Source organism: Sitophilus oryzae, unplaced genomic scaffold (assembly GCF_002938485.1).
Source record: "Sitophilus oryzae breed Bouriz unplaced genomic scaffold, Soryzae_2.0 scaffold_1420_pilon_pilon, whole genome shotgun sequence".
In the NCBI taxonomy this organism is placed as follows: Eukaryota; Metazoa; Arthropoda; class Insecta; order Coleoptera; family Curculionidae; genus Sitophilus; species Sitophilus oryzae.
The window spans coordinates 893,298-911,389 of record NW_022146083.1 but is presented as its reverse complement, the minus strand read 5'-3'; the positions used below and the strand labels follow the sequence as shown (position 1 = coordinate 911,389).

Below are 18,092 nucleotides of genomic sequence, written 5' to 3'. Positions count from 1 at the left end.
AACATAAAATATATACAATATATTACAAAAAAAACGTTTTCTTATCGTCGGGTATTTTCCTGTTGGGTCTGACTGGTCAAATTCGTCTCATCCACTGTGGGAACCCCGAAAACCAAAGGGGAGTAGTAGGGGGGAAACAACGCCGAGTACTGTGGCGCTGCGGAAGGTACGGGTGCGAAGTAATGCGGGGGAAACAAACCCTGTCGTTGCGCCATCTTGAGGCGCGTCGTGAGCTGTTTTTTCCATTTTGTCCGTCTGTTCTGCAACCAAAAATAAATAATAATAATACTTTATTTTGCATGATTACCCTCTGCAACAAAACTAGTATAGAAAAAAATATAAAACAAAAAAATCATAGGAACTCAAGACAAGCAAAAATATAAGGATGAAGTTTTTTCCGGATTTTTTTTAAATGCAGCTCTCTGAAGGTTCATTTTTATCGGAGTTATCTTTTCAACCCAAAAAGGTTATTTTACAGAAAGTTTTAACATTTACCTTACCTGAAACCACGTTTTTATTTGTACTTCTGTCAGATTTAAAGCTTTTGATAATTCCATCCTTTTGCTGACGCTGAGATACTTGTCAACTTTGAATTCTCCTTCCAATCGTTCCAATTGTTTGGCACTGTATGCCTGTCTGGGCTTTCTATCCAGTCCTGGCTTCCTGGATCTCCGATTTGTGGGCTTTGGAACTGAAATTTAGAGACTGATTTAATGCATACATTTTTCTTTCGTACATATGTATTTGATACTAGGCTTTAATAAAGATCATTTTGATGCAAAAGATTGAAATCGAGATAACATTATCTTATGAGAGAGCAAAGAGCAAAAATAAAAATTGACGCCGGGAGGCACGTATAGCCGCCCATACTAAATTAATAAAAAGTTGGTAGGCAGTTCTTTTAGTTTCAAAGTAAAGGAATTTTATATTTAATATTTTATTTTTATTTTATATTTTATTTTACAAAATCGTCAATGTGTGACTGTAAATTACAGTATCCTATTTTACGATTTCTTTTTTCGATCGTACGATAGAGTCCACGGATTATCTTTACAAGAGGACAAACTTTTTTATTTTTTATATTAACATTTTGACCAAAACCGCAAGACCAAGACCAGTCTCGCGCAATACTACATAGAGATACGCCACTGTCTCCTGACTGCGGATTCCCTCGAATCGTCAACCTATGTACCTTCGCGTTTAGAGAGGTTTTATTACTTTTATGCTGCGTGTTTATTTTTGGTGTTAGCGTCGGCTTGTGGCGTGGTCAACCGAAAAACCAGAAGACCACCGGTGAAAAAACGAGACCTCTAGGAACGGGAGGAGAGGAATTAGCATCCCTAATAGACGAGGCTTGTCTTAATACCGCCCGCAAACATATAAATCACACGTTGTCACCTGCGTCTTAAACGGGCTTTCCACGAAACCGACGAAAGAAGAAGACGCACAGCACGCAGTGGTCAAAGACTTGAAAATTTATCTATTCGGACAAATAAACTCAATACTAGGTCTGAGATTGTTTAAATCGTAACAGTCACTGTAAATATTATTCAGTGTTATCACTGTGGTAACATTGAATAATACTTAAATGGGAACTATTAAAATTAATAGAGAACATTCGTTCTAATTCAGTCCATGGAGACTAAAAGAGGCCCTACACGTAACAATTTGATCTGCATGCCAAATCGCACAGTGCCGATCTTAAGATTATATATATCGTTTCGTCAGTCTATAGTCTAATACAGTTGCCGCCAAGTCTGTGGTTTGTGTAGTTAAAAATATTCAGCATATTGGTAGATCGCCGATCTCATCTCTTCGCCACTATACGTTGAGATTTGGACTGAATTGAAGGACTGTACAGGGTGGGTCAAATTGGACGCTTTTAAATGAAAACACCCTTTTCTATAGGAGATAAACGAAAACTGCTAATCGGTATCTGAGCTCAATTTTTATCAAAAACGTGAAGGTTAAAACCCCACATCGATATCTGATATTACCGTTTCTGAGTTACGGGATGTTTTTCAAAAATGCTAATTTTAACAAGTCGCTGTAAACTGTATTTTTTTTGCTATGGAAAATTTTGTATTTTTAAGAAAACATTTCTAAAGCATCTTATTACGTAGAATTTAATGGTTTAAGTATAATTTTTTTTTAATTAATAATTAAGGATTATCAACAGAAAATTTGATTTTTTATTAGGACGCCCTGTATATTTTTAATTCATTTAAAACAATCTAAAATTACCTCTCCAAAAATATAGCATACTTGATATTTTGCTCGATTCTTCTTCGAGGTATACAGTTTTTAAAATTCGCCCACTTTGAATAAGTAGCCATAACGGCACTTGTGAGCAGCAAATAAAACGAAAATAATATTTGCAATGAGAGATGCAGAATTTTATAACAATTTAAATTATATACCGGGTGTTGCATCGTCGGGCGGGACATAGGAAATCCCATGTAAATTTTAATGGGGTCAATTATTGGCTTCCCTAATTATTTTAGAGAATAATTTTATTTAGGTTTATTAAAGAGCACTAAAAGCCACATTCAAAAGAATAACTTTAGATATTTTTGATTAGCCCGTTTACGAGTTATCGCCGATTTCTTTTTAAATATTTCTCCTTTATTATGGCCCTGTATTTACTTATGAGCACCAGTCAAGGTAAAAGATAACTGTCAAATGATGCTGTCATTTCAGAAATTTATCTATTTAGTGCTTTATTATTATTATTAAAAACTCATACATACATCGAAAATATTAGCCATGAATTACACTACCGAAGAAAAAGTATTGATGATTAAATGGTATTATCAAGGAAATAGTTATCAAGAGGTGTCGGACATGTTTGCTGCTCTGTATCCGAATAGACCGATACCTGGAAAATCTACAATCGTAAGGAATATCCAGAAATTTGAGACCAAAGGTACCCTAATAAATAACTGCAGATGTGAAGCAAGGTAGGAACAAAGAGAAGATGCAAGAAATGATACCGACTTGGAAGTTTTATTGTGCGTGGAAGAGAACGATGGAAAGATCAGCATAAGGAAAGTTGAGGATGAAATAGGAATAGATCACACTACAGCGTTTCGAATTTTGAAACGACATAAATACTATTCCTTCAAATATGAAAAGCACCAAGAGCTACGAGATGGGGACGAAATACGGCGGCAGGCGTTTTCTTTTGATATGATGGAAAAAGCAAACCTGGAGAGGGAATTTTTAAAAAACATATGTTTCACTGACGAATGCACGTTTACCTTAAATATTTATTATCGATATTGGAACAAAGAAAACCAACACAGGTTTGTCGAAACAAGGACGCAATATCCACAGAAAGTAAATGTTTGGGCAGGGATATTCGGACACAATATTATCGGGCCATTATTTCTTACGCGAAATTCAAATGCAGAATATTATTTTTTGGAACTATTCGAAAATCATATTTTACCTGCTTTACATGATGCCGCTAGGGAAAATCAGGAAGTTTGGTACTAAATGGATGGCTGCCCGGCACATAGTACCCTGGCTGTTCGGGAATATTTAGACAATAGTTTTAACGGAAACGTTATTGGCCTAAATCATACAGTAAATTGGCCAGCAAGGTCTCCTGATATTTCGCCAAATGATTTCTTGCTCTGGGGCCATTTAAGAAACAGGATATACAAGGATAAAAAAATAACCAAATCTAGACCAGTTAAAAAATGCTATTTCTGCCGAATGCAATAGAATTTCAGTTTACCAACTAGCCAATATAGGAAGAGAATTTTATGATCGCCTGGGTTATTGTCTAGCAGTCGATGGAGGAATATTTGAATATCTTAAATCCTAAAGTTCTAACAATTTAATAGTACCTAAATTAATAAGTTATTGAATATTGTAATAATACTATAATTAACCTTGTAATTGATTATTTTATTTTACTTTAATTCATATTAATTTGTATTTATAAATACATCTTTAAGATTTCCGATGTAGGAATGAGTTTTCAATAATAATAAAGCACTAAATAGGTAAATTTCTGAAATGATAACTTCATTTGACAGTTATCTTTTACCTTGACTGGAGCTCATAAGTAAATGCAGGGCCATAAAAAAGGAGAAATATTTAAAAAGAAACCGGCGATAAATCGTAAACGAGCTAATCAAAAATATCTAAAGTTATTCTTTTGAATGTGGGTTTTAGTGCTCTTCAATAAACCTAAATAGAATTACTCTCTAAAATAATTAGGGAAGCCAATAATTGACCCCATTAAAATTTACATGGGATTTCCTATGTCCCGTCCGACGATGCAATACCCGGTATGTCATATTTTACTGCTCTAATGCTCTATGACCGCTAGTGATTTACCAAAAGATCTTTTTCCAAGAAAGAATATCTTGACACCACTGCGCGCTGTACCTTCGGCTCCTTCGTGTGAAGCATTTCCATAGTACCGGTACAAACAGAACGTACGAACGGCATAACGATGTTTGAACAAGGGGATAGCGCTTCGGTGCGAAATCGTTTCGAATTTGACACTTTATAGCGCTTTAAACACGACGACAATCCCATGCGTCGCCAACGATAAACGCGTACTTAACACTCGCTTTACGAAATTCAAACAGCTTTTTAAATTGGCAAACAGCGATACGCACAGTGGCGATATCGCTCGGTTTGATTGTTTTTCGACGCTATAATTGATCGTCAAATAACGTTAAAATTACGGTAATCTTCCAAAAGTAATTATTACGTTATTCTTAATTTACAGAAAATTTCAATAATAATAATCTTGTCACAAATATAAATGCATTAATTTTGGGGAAGTTAATTACCGTGACTTTATAGATCTATATATAATGTTCCCCTTTCTTGAGTTTTAACATACAGTCTCAGTTGTAACATACAGGTTTTCCAGAGGTTAATTGTCCATCTCCAATATTACTGTACGAATGGTTGTCGTCTCGGCGCACTCAGTGATGAGATGTTCTGGTGTTTCCTCTTTTTTTGAGGAGGGACTGTTCTGTTAAAAACTCCGTGAAAATCAGAAAATTGTTCTTACTTAAATCAAAGATCTTTGATTTCTTTCATAATTCTTCAGACATTTCTCCTTCGTGTGTTAGACTGTTGGAGGATTCCCATTCCAGATTAGAGATGGAGTCTTCCAGGTTCTTGAGTTCTGCTTTAATTTTGATGCAACTATTGTTATTGACTAACTAAAAGATGTAGAAGAAAATATAGCCCATATTTGATTTACGAGTACGGTATTAGACGCAGGCGAGATGTTGAACGCGAAATTTTTTTGGCGCATTCACCATTTTGTCAACACTTTTTAAAATATTATTTGAAACATTTTTGCTGCATTCACCATTTTGTCAACATTTTTTTTGTTACCTATTATTTATACACTAATACCTATATTTTCGTTTTAGTTTGGGCTAAAACGCATTAACTAAAAAGAGATACAACCAGTTTTCGATAAACACATTATTTCCTGTGAAAATATAATTAAATTTAAATTAAATATAATAAACATTATATACAGTGTCCACCATAAAGTTGGATCCAAATCGACAACTATGAAACTATGAGCCCTTCCCGGACACAAACGGTAAATTATAGAGAGAAACAAGCCCTATAACATAGGATACAACATTTTAATGAACAGTGCTTTCCATAAAATCAATAAAATGAAAAATATACGAAATAATATACATGTACTGATTTCTTTCGAAAATCGACAACTATGAAACTATGAACCTTTCCCGGACACAAACGGTACATTGTGAGACAGGAAATTGTAGAGAGAAACAAGCCCTATAACATAGGATACAACATTTTAATGAACAGTGCTTTCCATAAAATCAATAAAATGAAAAATATACGAAATAATATACATGTACTGATTTCTTTCGAAAATCGACAACTATGAAACTATGAACCTTTCCCGGACATAAACGGTACATTGTGAGACAGGAAATTGTAGAGAGAAACAAGCCCTATAACATAGGATACAACATTTTAATGAACAGTGCTTTCCATAAAATCAATAAAATGAAAAATATACGAAATAATATACATGTACTGATTTCTTTCGAAAATCGACAACTATGAAACTATGATCCCTTCCCCGACACAAACGGTAAACTGTGAGACAAAACACGTAAGTCGTGAAAATATGTTTAATTTATACATAATATCTCTTACGAACCCGGAAGTTTTCAACAATGTTGGATTATGTTTACTACTATCTTTTTAGCTGCATTTACAAGCAATTGTTACGGCAATTACAAGAAATATTGATCACATATAGGTACCTGGGTATACGAACATCGATAAAACTAAAATCATGCACTCCTCCGGGCCAAAGGTCACAACAGTGCTATAAAAATCGGAGAAGAATTATTAGGAACATGTAGCGGAATTCAATTACTTCGGCAGTTTGATTTCGGAAAAGGCCAGTATCGATTCTCAAATTCAGTACAGGATTAGCAGCGCCTGAAGGGCATTCTGGAAATTAAAAGACACGGTTTTCTACAATTATGACTTGAGCACAAGAACGAAACTTGCAGTGTACCGACCAATAATAATCCTCACCATATAGAAGGGAAATCTGGATGCCGTACCGCCGAAACATGAACGCATTAAACAAGTTGCAACAGACAGACAACTCTTAAAAATCACATGCTTTCATCATGTCTCAAACGTATCGGTCCTTGAAAAAGGTAGCTGCGAGAGCGTTGAAGTCATGATTACAAAATCCCGCTTAAGATGGGCTGGTCACATATGCAGAATGCAAGAAAACCGCCTACCAAAATATCTGCTTTACGGTGAGCTTGTAGACGATATGAGGAAACAAACCGGGTAGTCAAAAGTCAAAAGGTATAAGGATATTTTCCACGAAAACTTAAGGGGATAAACGTGTAGAATAAGTGGGAAGAAGCAGCGCACAATATAGAACGCAATGGAGAATAATTGTAAACATAGTTAACAGCGACAACCAAAAAGTAAAGAGGCAACAAAGCAATAAGATTTTTGAGTGTCCGGAGTGTGGAAGAGAGACAACATCACATATCGGGCTTTTCCGCCACAGAAAAACTCATGAAAGAAAACGCCTTGCGTAATCATCTTCTGATGCGTGTCAAATACTCGTCAGCGAGTATTGGCAGTATTGTATGTATGGTATGTATGTTTTAGCTGCATCGAAAACAATTAAAAGATAGGTAAAAATGGTAAATTTCTTATTTTTTCTTTGCTTAAAGTCATGGAAATTGGTGTCTTTGGTCATGTGATCGATTTTAATAAAACTGCTGTTATTGATATTAATGAAATTACTCTATTAGAGTAAGCGACGTTATATCCCGGAGGTTTTTTCTCCTAGTGATGTTATGCACTAATAGAATATTAGGATACGTGGAAAGGAATATTGTCTTCTTTTATCATGTAGATCTAACTTTTCATGAAACTCCGGTATAATGAACATATCACCACCCGAAGCCACCAAACTCTTCTATTTACCCGTTGCGTGATAATTTTCTAAACACACAAGGATTTAACTCAGGTTGGTTTTTATTGTTTGCACGTTAGTTGTTTAACTATAAACTTACAAATTGATTGGCTAATAGAGAAACACTGTTTGGAAATATGCGATTTCTTTTTTCAATTGTCGTCGTTTTTTTCCTACTAAAAAGAGATATTTAAAAGATACAATGGAGGGGAGATTAGCATATTGAATCGTCAAAAAATACAGATTGGTTAGACAATTTTGTTTTTATAGTTGTTAATTTGTGTGTGAATTAATGACGTTCAGAACTGATTTAAGTGTATTCAGAAATATTCCGTACTTACCTACCATACATAGAATGAAATTATAAATAGGTTTTACATATTCATTCATGAAAGCATAGGGAACCATAGGCGGTGCCTCAAAAATGCATCTATGCACGCGAACCACCAAATTTAATGCCTTAAAAATAATTTAATTTCTATCATTCTTTTATTACCTAATTCTATTTATTTCAAAGACGATTCGTCATGGACTTGTAATTTATACACAAAAACTTTTCCATTTAAAAATACAAAGAAAAATTATTTTATATTTTAGAAAGTTTGGCGTAGAATTTTGAACCTCCTGTATGATTTACGATTACCATATTTAACAGAGTAAGTACAAGTAAATACATAGTTTTGATTTCAGGATAGTTCTTGTATTTTTAATATTTTTTTTAGAAAGGCTATTTATTGATATCTCTGAAGCTATCGAAATAGATTTACTTATATCTTAGGATTATATAAAGTGATCTGAAAAGGAAGCAAAAAATGCAATAATATCCAGAGTGCTGTATTTAAAAAAAATTATCCCGATCCAGTCACATGTAGAAGTTAAAATATTTTCCTGAAATACATCCTATTACAAGCTTTTGGTTTGCACTCCGAGCAAACGAAACTCCAAGTTTTTTTTTATTCTAGGAGAATCTTCCCGACGCACTATTGCCGGACCCTATATTAATTCCTTTAATTCCTCATATTTTTATGGAATTTTGTAAAAGTTAATGAAAACAATTTGTGCTATCCTTAAGTATTGAAACACGTGACGCCACTGTAGTGAACACGATCTCGTTATTTTTGTTTGCATTTTGTAATGACTGCAAAAATACTGTATGATCTCTGTTTTTGTCACAAAATGAATTCATGAATGATATTAGGTGCTTTCAATATACATAATATTAAGTGGAATCCAAAAAAAAAAATAAAATATAACAAAAAATATACTGGGTGCGTCTGAAAAGTGGCTCACCCCTATAACTTTTTTTTTCTTATAAAACAACGAGATTTGGTATGTTTCTGACATATGTATGACGAGTATATGACATATATTTATGACGGGTATATGACATAAATCAAGATTGATTGACATATTCAATTGTTTTCGGTTACTTCCGGTTTCACCGGAAATGACTACAACTTTTGATTTTTAAATGGTACATTCGGTATTTTTTTCGCTTTATTTGATAAAAAATGAAAGTCTGAATAGAATGACATACATATCTTATGTCAACTTTTGACATTTTCGCATATAGTTTGTGTGAAATTGTAACATGCGGTTCATAACGACAATTTGACTCGAAATACCAAGTGTGTGGTATCAAATTATACGTAAAAAAATGTTTTTTCGAAATATGTTAATGAGCCACCCTCGTTATTTTGAACAAAAATGAGATATGATTAAAAATCCGATTTGGGCATCTTTTAACCGGCCAGCACAAGACACTAAACATATTAGACGATCAAATCTATTTTTCCAATGCTCCTTGATTAAAAATTAGTGTTTTTAACACAGCCATAGCACTCTAGATTGAAATTTAAAATACAATTTGTTTTTAGCGAATATGTTTGCGTAACTTTTGAGACATACCCGGTATGTAGATCTCTTCAATTTTCTGTAAAAAAAAACTCTCTTGCTGAATAGTATCTATTTATAAAACTCTGCAGTTGGTTTTATACTCTAGAGAATAAAAATTATTATATTTTACCATGTTATTATTTTTGCATTGTTGTTTTCTATAACCACAAGTGTTAAGAATGAATTAACTTGAAATTATTAATATTATTAAAGGTTTACACTCCAATAGCAAAAGTAATTAGTAATCCAATCATCACCTTCGTACAAAACACTTTAATCTATTATTTAAGTATAAGGGGAAGAAAATTGCCGTTTTAGCACCAGAGAACACGCAATATACTCGTTAGTGGGGCCCACTTTTGTTGCAGCCCCCTCACGGTGATGCTGGAATCACGCAAAAACTTCCCCGGTGGACCACTAAATAGTTGCTAAATAGTAAAACTTATTTTTTCTTGGAAAATGTTTCCTCCTTTAATGTAAAATAATAGTTATTTTTTATACAAGACGATAAAATGGCATTTTATCGTCGACCGAAAGCATTAATTCACGAGCGATGATATCACGAATTTCGGGAGACAATAATGCAATTTTATCGTCGTGTATAAAACAATATTTTTTTCCATAGCGAGTTAGTTTTAAAAAATATTCAGAAATTATTATTTCAAGGAATTTACTACGAGTAGAAAAAATATTGTGCTGGGTTGGCGTTGGTTTCTATGTAATTTGACAAATAAATAAAGTTGTCTCTTTAGTTGTCAGTTTTGAGTCAATATTTTTTAATTTTCTTTCGTGTCGATTGCTGATTGAATTGGAGCCAGAAATGGCTTAAAAGGAAATAAGTAAATTACCAACATATATTCAGACTGAGGCGACAAACGCCATATCCAAACTACTTCCATTTAAATCCCGAATAACTTATGAAAAGGAATACAAAAATTTTCTAAAAAATAAATAAAAAATCATTTAATCCACCCTTGCGGTTAAAGTACTACTTTATCTACTATTTTTGATAGATACAAGGCAATTTTAACAGTTGCTATGGAAAAAATTATATATACTCTGTTTTTTTTCTCAGGTAAGATTTCGACAGACGATGACAGAAGAAAAGCAGATGACGTCCCATACCAATCTATTTATTTTACTAAAAAAAGTTTCTAATAATTTTTAAGTTATCTATGGATGGGTTTAAATATAAATCCGTCATGCGTCGTGTCTTGTTGTTTTTAACCAGTTTTATTGGTTTATTTAAAAAATGACAGATCGTATTTCAATTTTATTGGTTTGACGGAACGATGAACGACAAACGGACGCCGATGCGTATGAACTCGCCTTTAGATTTTTGTCATTTTTGACGCTTGTCAAAGTCTTGCCAAATTATAGGTTAGAATTTTGTGTCAACTTTTGTTAAATACCCTGCGTTTTGGAAGATGATGCATGTTGATTCGTATTATTACGTGTGTTTGTGTCTTTTGAAGTCAAGTGGAGGAAAAATCGAGTGAAAATTAACTGTACTGCACAGTTTATGGTTTATACTCGCTGCCCAGACAGAAAGTTTTATACACCAATGAAGTTGCCATCGATAAAGTTTGTATACCATTTCGTCGTAGATAAGTGCATCTCGTATATGGTAGAAGGATCAAATTAAACACATACTAAAAACTGGAGCAGCTGTAAAATATCGACATCACACGATAGGTAAATAATGGATTTTAGTACTGCAGAAAAATAATGTCAAAAGGTACTGGTTTAAAAAAATTAAGATGAAAGTTAATTAATCAACCTTTAAGGTATAAAATTTGGTAGGTGTTATTATTAATAAAATAGTTTGTTTTATTCACCTATGTTGTTTTATCTATTCTTGTGGAATATTACAAATTTGTATTTATACATAAGTTATATTGATAAATATAATCATAAATGCGGGTAGTTTCATAAAGCTTGAAAGTAGATAATAGTTCTTTTTTATATTTTTTTGGTATGTAGTGTCTTGTTCTTGTTTGTTTTGTATTAACACATACCGTTTTTATTAAATAAAATAACTCGATTACATTTTTTCAGTTTTATACAGTTTTTTTCACAATATTTTGAAGTAATCACTTGTCATCTTGTCAATCAAATTTTAAATATATCCTGCAATGCGTTCCAGTTGTACCAACTTATTTCTTAGTAAAATAAAATAAACTACTTCGAAATTAAAATGACAGACACATCTCTCACTGTCAAGGATCTTCTCGTTGGACAGACTATATTTACTTTCGTAAGAGTCTATTTAAACTTTAAACACTCGCCAAGATGCTAGGTCATTGACAATGATATGAACGAGGATCGCAGTTCGGATTCCTTAGCAGCAAAAAGGAGACGATATCTGAAAATACTTTATACTTTTTAATTGTAATAATTTACCTTGCATGGAAAACAATGGATTTGTGCTCTTTCCATCTGAAGTTGTGCTCGCCCAGTTGGAGTAAAGGATTGAGGTAGCTGTGGCACTTTGTTGCAAATCGTATGGTACAAAACGGCCTTCAACGCCAGCTTGCTGCCTGGAGTCCAGTTTTCTGCTGGAAATATACTCGAGGATATCAACTGATTGGTCTTCCTGTCTTGTGAACGGTTGTAGATCAATGAGTGATTGGTAGAGTGCACCTAAAATAAGTATTTTAGATTATCAGTATCATAAGATGTCTTTTTGGATTGACATTTTCTTTAATTTTAAGATTTTACACATTGCCTGGAAACTTATATGGTGAAATTTTGATAAAATAATTTAGTACTCACTAAAAACACGGTATGTCGCTAGTGGTAGGAAAAATCATTTTTAGAGGTTACTAGTTTATCTGGTTGATATGCATGATATGCATATACGATGTATATGCATATATATGATATGCATGATATGCATATACAGGGTGTTTTCTAATTAATCTAAAAAATAAAAAATCGTTAGAAAACGACTTAAGGAGGGCTCTTAATAAGTATATTTATTTTTTTCTCGGCAACTGTTTGATTGCTTGCATTGTTGTTGAACAAGAAAAACTCAAAAGATCAATTTTGTTGAAAAAGAATGGCCTGTCAAGGAAAAAATATATTTTCTTTAAAAAAGCAGTAGCGTACCATCTATTTTAAGCAAAATATCGATTTTTTTTTAATTTTTAACACCCAGTAGATCAGAAATTAAGTACTTTGGACCCAATGGTTATATAAAAATTGTTTTAAGAACACATGAGGAATCACACCACAATTTTTTAGACTAATTAGAAAACACCCTGTATATTGTCAACTTGACAATGATTGTTGATAAATCAAAAAATACCTTTTCTGTGAAAAAAACCCGATTTTCGCAGGAAAAATTTTGGTTTTAATTGAATTTGGGCCTGCGTCTGCAAATACCGGTATGTTTTTTAATATTCTATCTATCTAAATTTTAAATATCATAGTCAGAAATAGTTTTATTATTTATTAACTGTAAAAATGGTATACTTATAAGTTTTATCAAATATTGTGATTTACTTTCTATTTTGTAGTCAAAAATTTATATTTAATAAACTGTAAAATATATATATATATATATATATATATATATATATATATATATATATATATATATTCTTATGCTTTATTAAAGTTACTCTGATATACTAATATATCAGTGTAACTTTAAAACTAAATCCTTTGAAATCAAATATAAATATAAAAAATATTTACAGCAGAAAAGGCGAAGGCGCTGTGTTAAACCTAGTCTCTACTAAGAACACGGAGGGGCGCTTTGACCCAAAATTTTACTATTAAGTTTCATATCTATCTTAATAGAAGATTATTTTCTTTTATCTATGATTTTACACAACTTTGAGATAAATAAATATACAGGGTGGTCCGAACTGTATTCCGGAAACTTCGGCAGCATATTCTGCAGATAAAAAATAGTAAAAAAGTTCGTATAAATGTATGTCCTAAAATGCTTAGTTTCGGAGATACAGGGTGTAGAAGTTTCATTTTTGTCGAGATTGTTGTTAAAAACTCTATTAACACTGGTATTATTCTCAAACTGCCATAAAATGGCCGACACGGTGTCGAAAAATCAAAGTGCTAAAGAAATGTCACTTATCGACAATTGTAAACAACAATACCATTGTAATTGAATTACCAAAACAAATGCAGTGTAAATTTATTTTATTATTTATGGAGAATGTACCAAAATTATAACAAAAACATGTGATATATTTGCTATTCTATATTTTGAAGGAAAAACAGAAGCTGATAATTATAGATAAGTGATGTTTCTTTTGACACCTGAATTTTTGACACAAGTCTTCATAAACAGTTAAATAATAAAAAAATATGTTAAAAAACAAAGAATTTTATAACTCTGTCACTAGTATAATAATTTAATAATCTGTGAAAATATTTGTAATATTTGTTACTACTTTATGTACACTGTGTTTAGAGGTGTTTTAGAATTTATATTAAATTAAGAGTTTAAAATGTTATAAAAAAATAGTCTATACAGGGTGAGTCTTGAATAAGTGCAAATATTTTCAAGGCTGGTAGATCTCGATAAAAGAAACATATAATTTCTTTACCGCTTTTCAAAAAGTCCAAAATAACCGGGTTATTTTATTTTGAAAATTAAAAAAAAATCCTTAAATTTTGAGAACTGCTGGATCTTTTCTGTATTTTCTATCTTGTAAATTTAATCTACAACCTATGTTGCCATATTGTCAAGATATTATATTTTTAAATAAAAACTAAAAAAAATTAAAAAAAACATTTCAAGGAATTCCAAATTTTCAAAAATAAATTTCGCGCAAAAAACATCGGACGCGTGTTTCAGAGGTCGAATTATACTACCCCTAAAATATTTGCACTTATTTAAGACTCACCCTGTATATCTGATCGGCATCTAAAATTTCACAGAAAATACAAGCAACTTTTCAACTGAAACAACAAACTACAACTATCACTGTAAAAGGTAGGTATATTCTTATGTTGAATAAACTATATCTATAGAGTTTCTTAAGTTAAGATTAATTTTTGAATGTCTTATTTATCAACAAGGTAAATATAATTTTATACAGTGTGGCATAGTGTTCTGAAAAATATCCGTTAACAAGTAGCATGTTATATTATTTTTACCCCAATCTCTTTAAATATACAGGGTGACTCAAAAATATGTTATACTAAAATTGTAGATTTCTAAATGAAATGCAGTATGTTTTTAAAACTTTAAAGTATAAAATTACAAATGGATATACAGGGTGAGTCAAAACTAAATAACATAGATAACAAGAGGACCACACTATGTCAATAAAGGCTGCAAAAAATGGACGTATTTTCAAAATTACGCTGCATACCTCAATAACATTTTTGGAACTAACAATGTTATAGCAAATCAACTGAGCAAAATAATATACAGCATTTTAAAATACACAAGTATTTTTTAATACTTTCTTTAAAATTGAGCTTTATTTGAACACTAGGTCGCACTGTATACCGGGTACGTCTCAAGAGTGGCTCCCCCTATAACTTTTTTATTTTTTCAGATAAAAAAAACGAGGTTTGGTGTGTTGGTATATGACATAAATTAGGATTGACTGACATTTTCAATTGTTTTTGGTCACTTCCTGTTTCACCGGAACTAGCTACAACTTTTTTTTAATGACACTCGGGGAATTTTTTTACTTTAATCGATAGAAAATGACACTCTGAATAGAATGACATATACACAATATGTCAATTTTTAACATTTTCGCACATGGTTTATTTGAATTGAATTGTGTGGTATCAAATTATTCTTAAAAAATGCTTTTTTTAAATATGCTAATGAGCCATCCTCGTTCCATTTGAAAAAATTGAAATATGATTAAAAATACGATTTGGGCATTTTTTAACCGGCCAGAACAAGACACGAAAAACATAAGACGATGAAATCTATTTTTCTAAGGCACCATGATTAAAAATTAGTGTTTTTAACACAGCCACGGCACTCTAGATTGAAATTTAAAATTCGATTTTTTTAAAGCGAAAATGTTTAAAATTGACATATGATATGTTATTTTCTATCGAATAAAGTAAAGGGTGCCATTTAAACATCAAAAGTTGTAGTCTTTTCCGGTGAAACAGGAAGTGACTAAAAACAATTGAATACGTCAATCAATCCTAATTTATACTAATATAACAAATCTCGTTTTTCTATCGAAAAAAATAATAAAGTTATAAGGGTGAGCCACTTTCGAGACGCACCTTGTATATACCGTCACCACCAATAGTATTAACCGTTGAATACCTGCTCTAGGAACAGCACTGATCGGAGTGGGCTTAATAAAAGTCACTTCCTCCCGTCTAGCGTCCTCACCATCACTAATCACCTCACAACCACCACCGCTCTCCAGACCGTCCTTCCGACCATCCCGATTTAGTCCCAGTATACTATCGATAGAAAACTTATTATTCGAGCCACCACAACTTTCCGTCGACTTCCTTTGTAGAATCGTCCGAAGATTTGGCCCTTCCAAGCCTAAAACATCCACGTTGGGTTCTTCCTCGTCCGAAGATAAGTCTTCGAAGGAATCCGAATCTTCGAAGGTCTGATGGTCTTTGATAGAATCCGGTTCCATGGTGTTGTAGCTTTAAATTTACGGTGATTTAAAGACGTTCGCTGTCGCGGTCACATCGCGAAGCGTCGGAAGCTGGGGGCCGAAGATTTCGCTGTTAAATTCTCTCGATTATGTCGGGCCATTAGCCGCCAGTTAAGACTAGGCCACGCCTCACGGGTTAGGTAGGACCGCCTTCTGCCCGAGGGACTCCCAGGCGAAAAGGGAAGAGGATGCTGTAAGGAGACGTGATTGGGATTTCGCGTGATTTTAAATGCTTTTATCGGGGAGGACTGTTTTTGGGGGTGCTCGTTTTTGCACTACCCTTCTGGATACGGGGGTGTAAAAAGTTTTTTTTGGAGTTTCAGGTTTAAACGTTTTTTTATTCTCATATATGTTCAAATATTTTGTTGTAAAATAAGATATGATGTAGCAGGTTTTTTATTTCTTTCATGTACCAGTCTATATCTTTACCAAAACACTCAGACTTCGTGAATTTTTAGTCTTGCTTAATTTTTCAAACCGGTATATTGAATATCATGATGTCATCCTTATAATCCCGCACTGAATATGATATGATGTTCCATCCATATTATCATATTATACAGGGTGTTGTACATGTTCTATATCTCGTGGAGAGTTTCCTTACGTAAAAAGATGATTTATTTTTCATATCAACATTAGGTCCGATTCATTAATAATCTTTCGATTTATTATAATTTTCTCAAAGTGCTTTTAGTGATTTGAATGAAATTTTGAGGGTAAAAGTTACTATAAGTGCTACATATTTTAGTACTAAAAAAGTGTCGATAAATTCATCAGGGACGTGCATATGTGTCATCACTGGAACAACTTCCAAAAGAAAATACATGTGCACCGCTGAGTTTTTTCTTTTGATATGAAAATTATGTAAGCCGTTTAATGCCAATTAAAAGTTATCTCTTGATAATTCTAAACACAATACTATACAAAATTCCATAAAATCAGAACTTTTCCTCAATTCCTTCATGCTTTTTTTACCAACCCCGTACATCAGAAACGTTCCCGTCTTGCGAGCGGAGCTCTAGCGCCCCCAACCTTCCACCACCGGTACCTATTATACCGTTCCCACACTACTCAAAATCTCGCGAGAGATGTTGAACAGCCCATTAACGCCCTTTTGTGTTATAGTTATTTAATGCCCGGTAATGGTTAACAACACGAGCGAAATGGGGGATCGGTTTAGGGGGGCTGCTGGTGCTGCGGGGGGATGAAAATGTGGTCGGTTGTGTTTGATGCAGGGTTGTAACCGCTGAACAAACAGATTAAAGAAGTAGTATAAAGCGATATCTTCACGTATTCATGCATTTGAAACGGAGTCGACAACATGTTCCCCCATTTTTGACAGTCTTGTCGTTTCACTTAACACCTGTGAATCTTTGAATTTGATTTGAAATTTATCAGATTTCATAGATAAAGGAAATAAATTTAGATTGGAACGCTCCCCAGGGCTTCCCGCTGAAACGTTTAATTTTTTTGGGTCGAATACGTAGTACGAGATCTGGCGCTGTTATAGCGATTTCTAAGAACAACCGTAAACAAGAACAGAAATAATTTTCTCTTATCAAAGTCAGAATCTTCAAAAACAAGCAAGCATCATACGATCTTTCAAAAAAAACCTTTTTTATACAAGTTGCTATATACTATATACAAGCGCTAATAGTTATTTACAGTTCAAGTGTGTTTATGAACATGATTACAACAACGAGTGTGAACGATTAGAACGACGAGGTCGTAGACAGAGTCGTTCTAATCGTTTCTAAATTGAGTACGATTTAAAACATATTTTTATTATTTCGAGCTATTCTATGATACCAGTCCCCTATTTCTCATGCCATGTAGACGTTCTGAAAAATTTATTTGCCACTTTGTCAAAAGCAAGGTTTTTTTCTTTTAAGTAAAAATGGCTCCACATACGTCGGAAAAGCTAACGTTAAATTTAAGCTAATTGCTTGTTCCAGCTTGCACAAGTCAATTTGCGTAGAGCGCATGAGCGTCTAAACCAGCTTTAGGTCTCCTTATTCAATGTCACAATAACCTTAACATGTCAAAGTACTTGATACGGTATACTGTATACCGATATA

The 18,092-nt window shown here is 33.0% G+C and overlaps 1 protein-coding gene across 1 annotated transcript; it reads right to left on the bottom strand.

Moving 5' to 3' along the window:
- Positions 1-21: 21 nt before the first annotated feature.
- Positions 22-16,104, bottom strand: LOC115876191 (homeobox protein vab-15-like). The gene is made up of 4 exons (XM_030891889.1): positions 15,663-16,104; positions 11,786-12,025; positions 501-691; positions 22-260 (listed from the first exon to the last, which is right to left on the bottom strand). Exons 1-4 carry the CDS (start codon positions 15,991-15,993, stop codon positions 42-44), a joined length of 981 nt encoding a protein of 326 aa, XP_030747749.1. The 5' UTR covers positions 15,994-16,104; the 3' UTR covers positions 22-41.
- Positions 16,105-18,092: the final 1,988 nt, after the last annotated feature.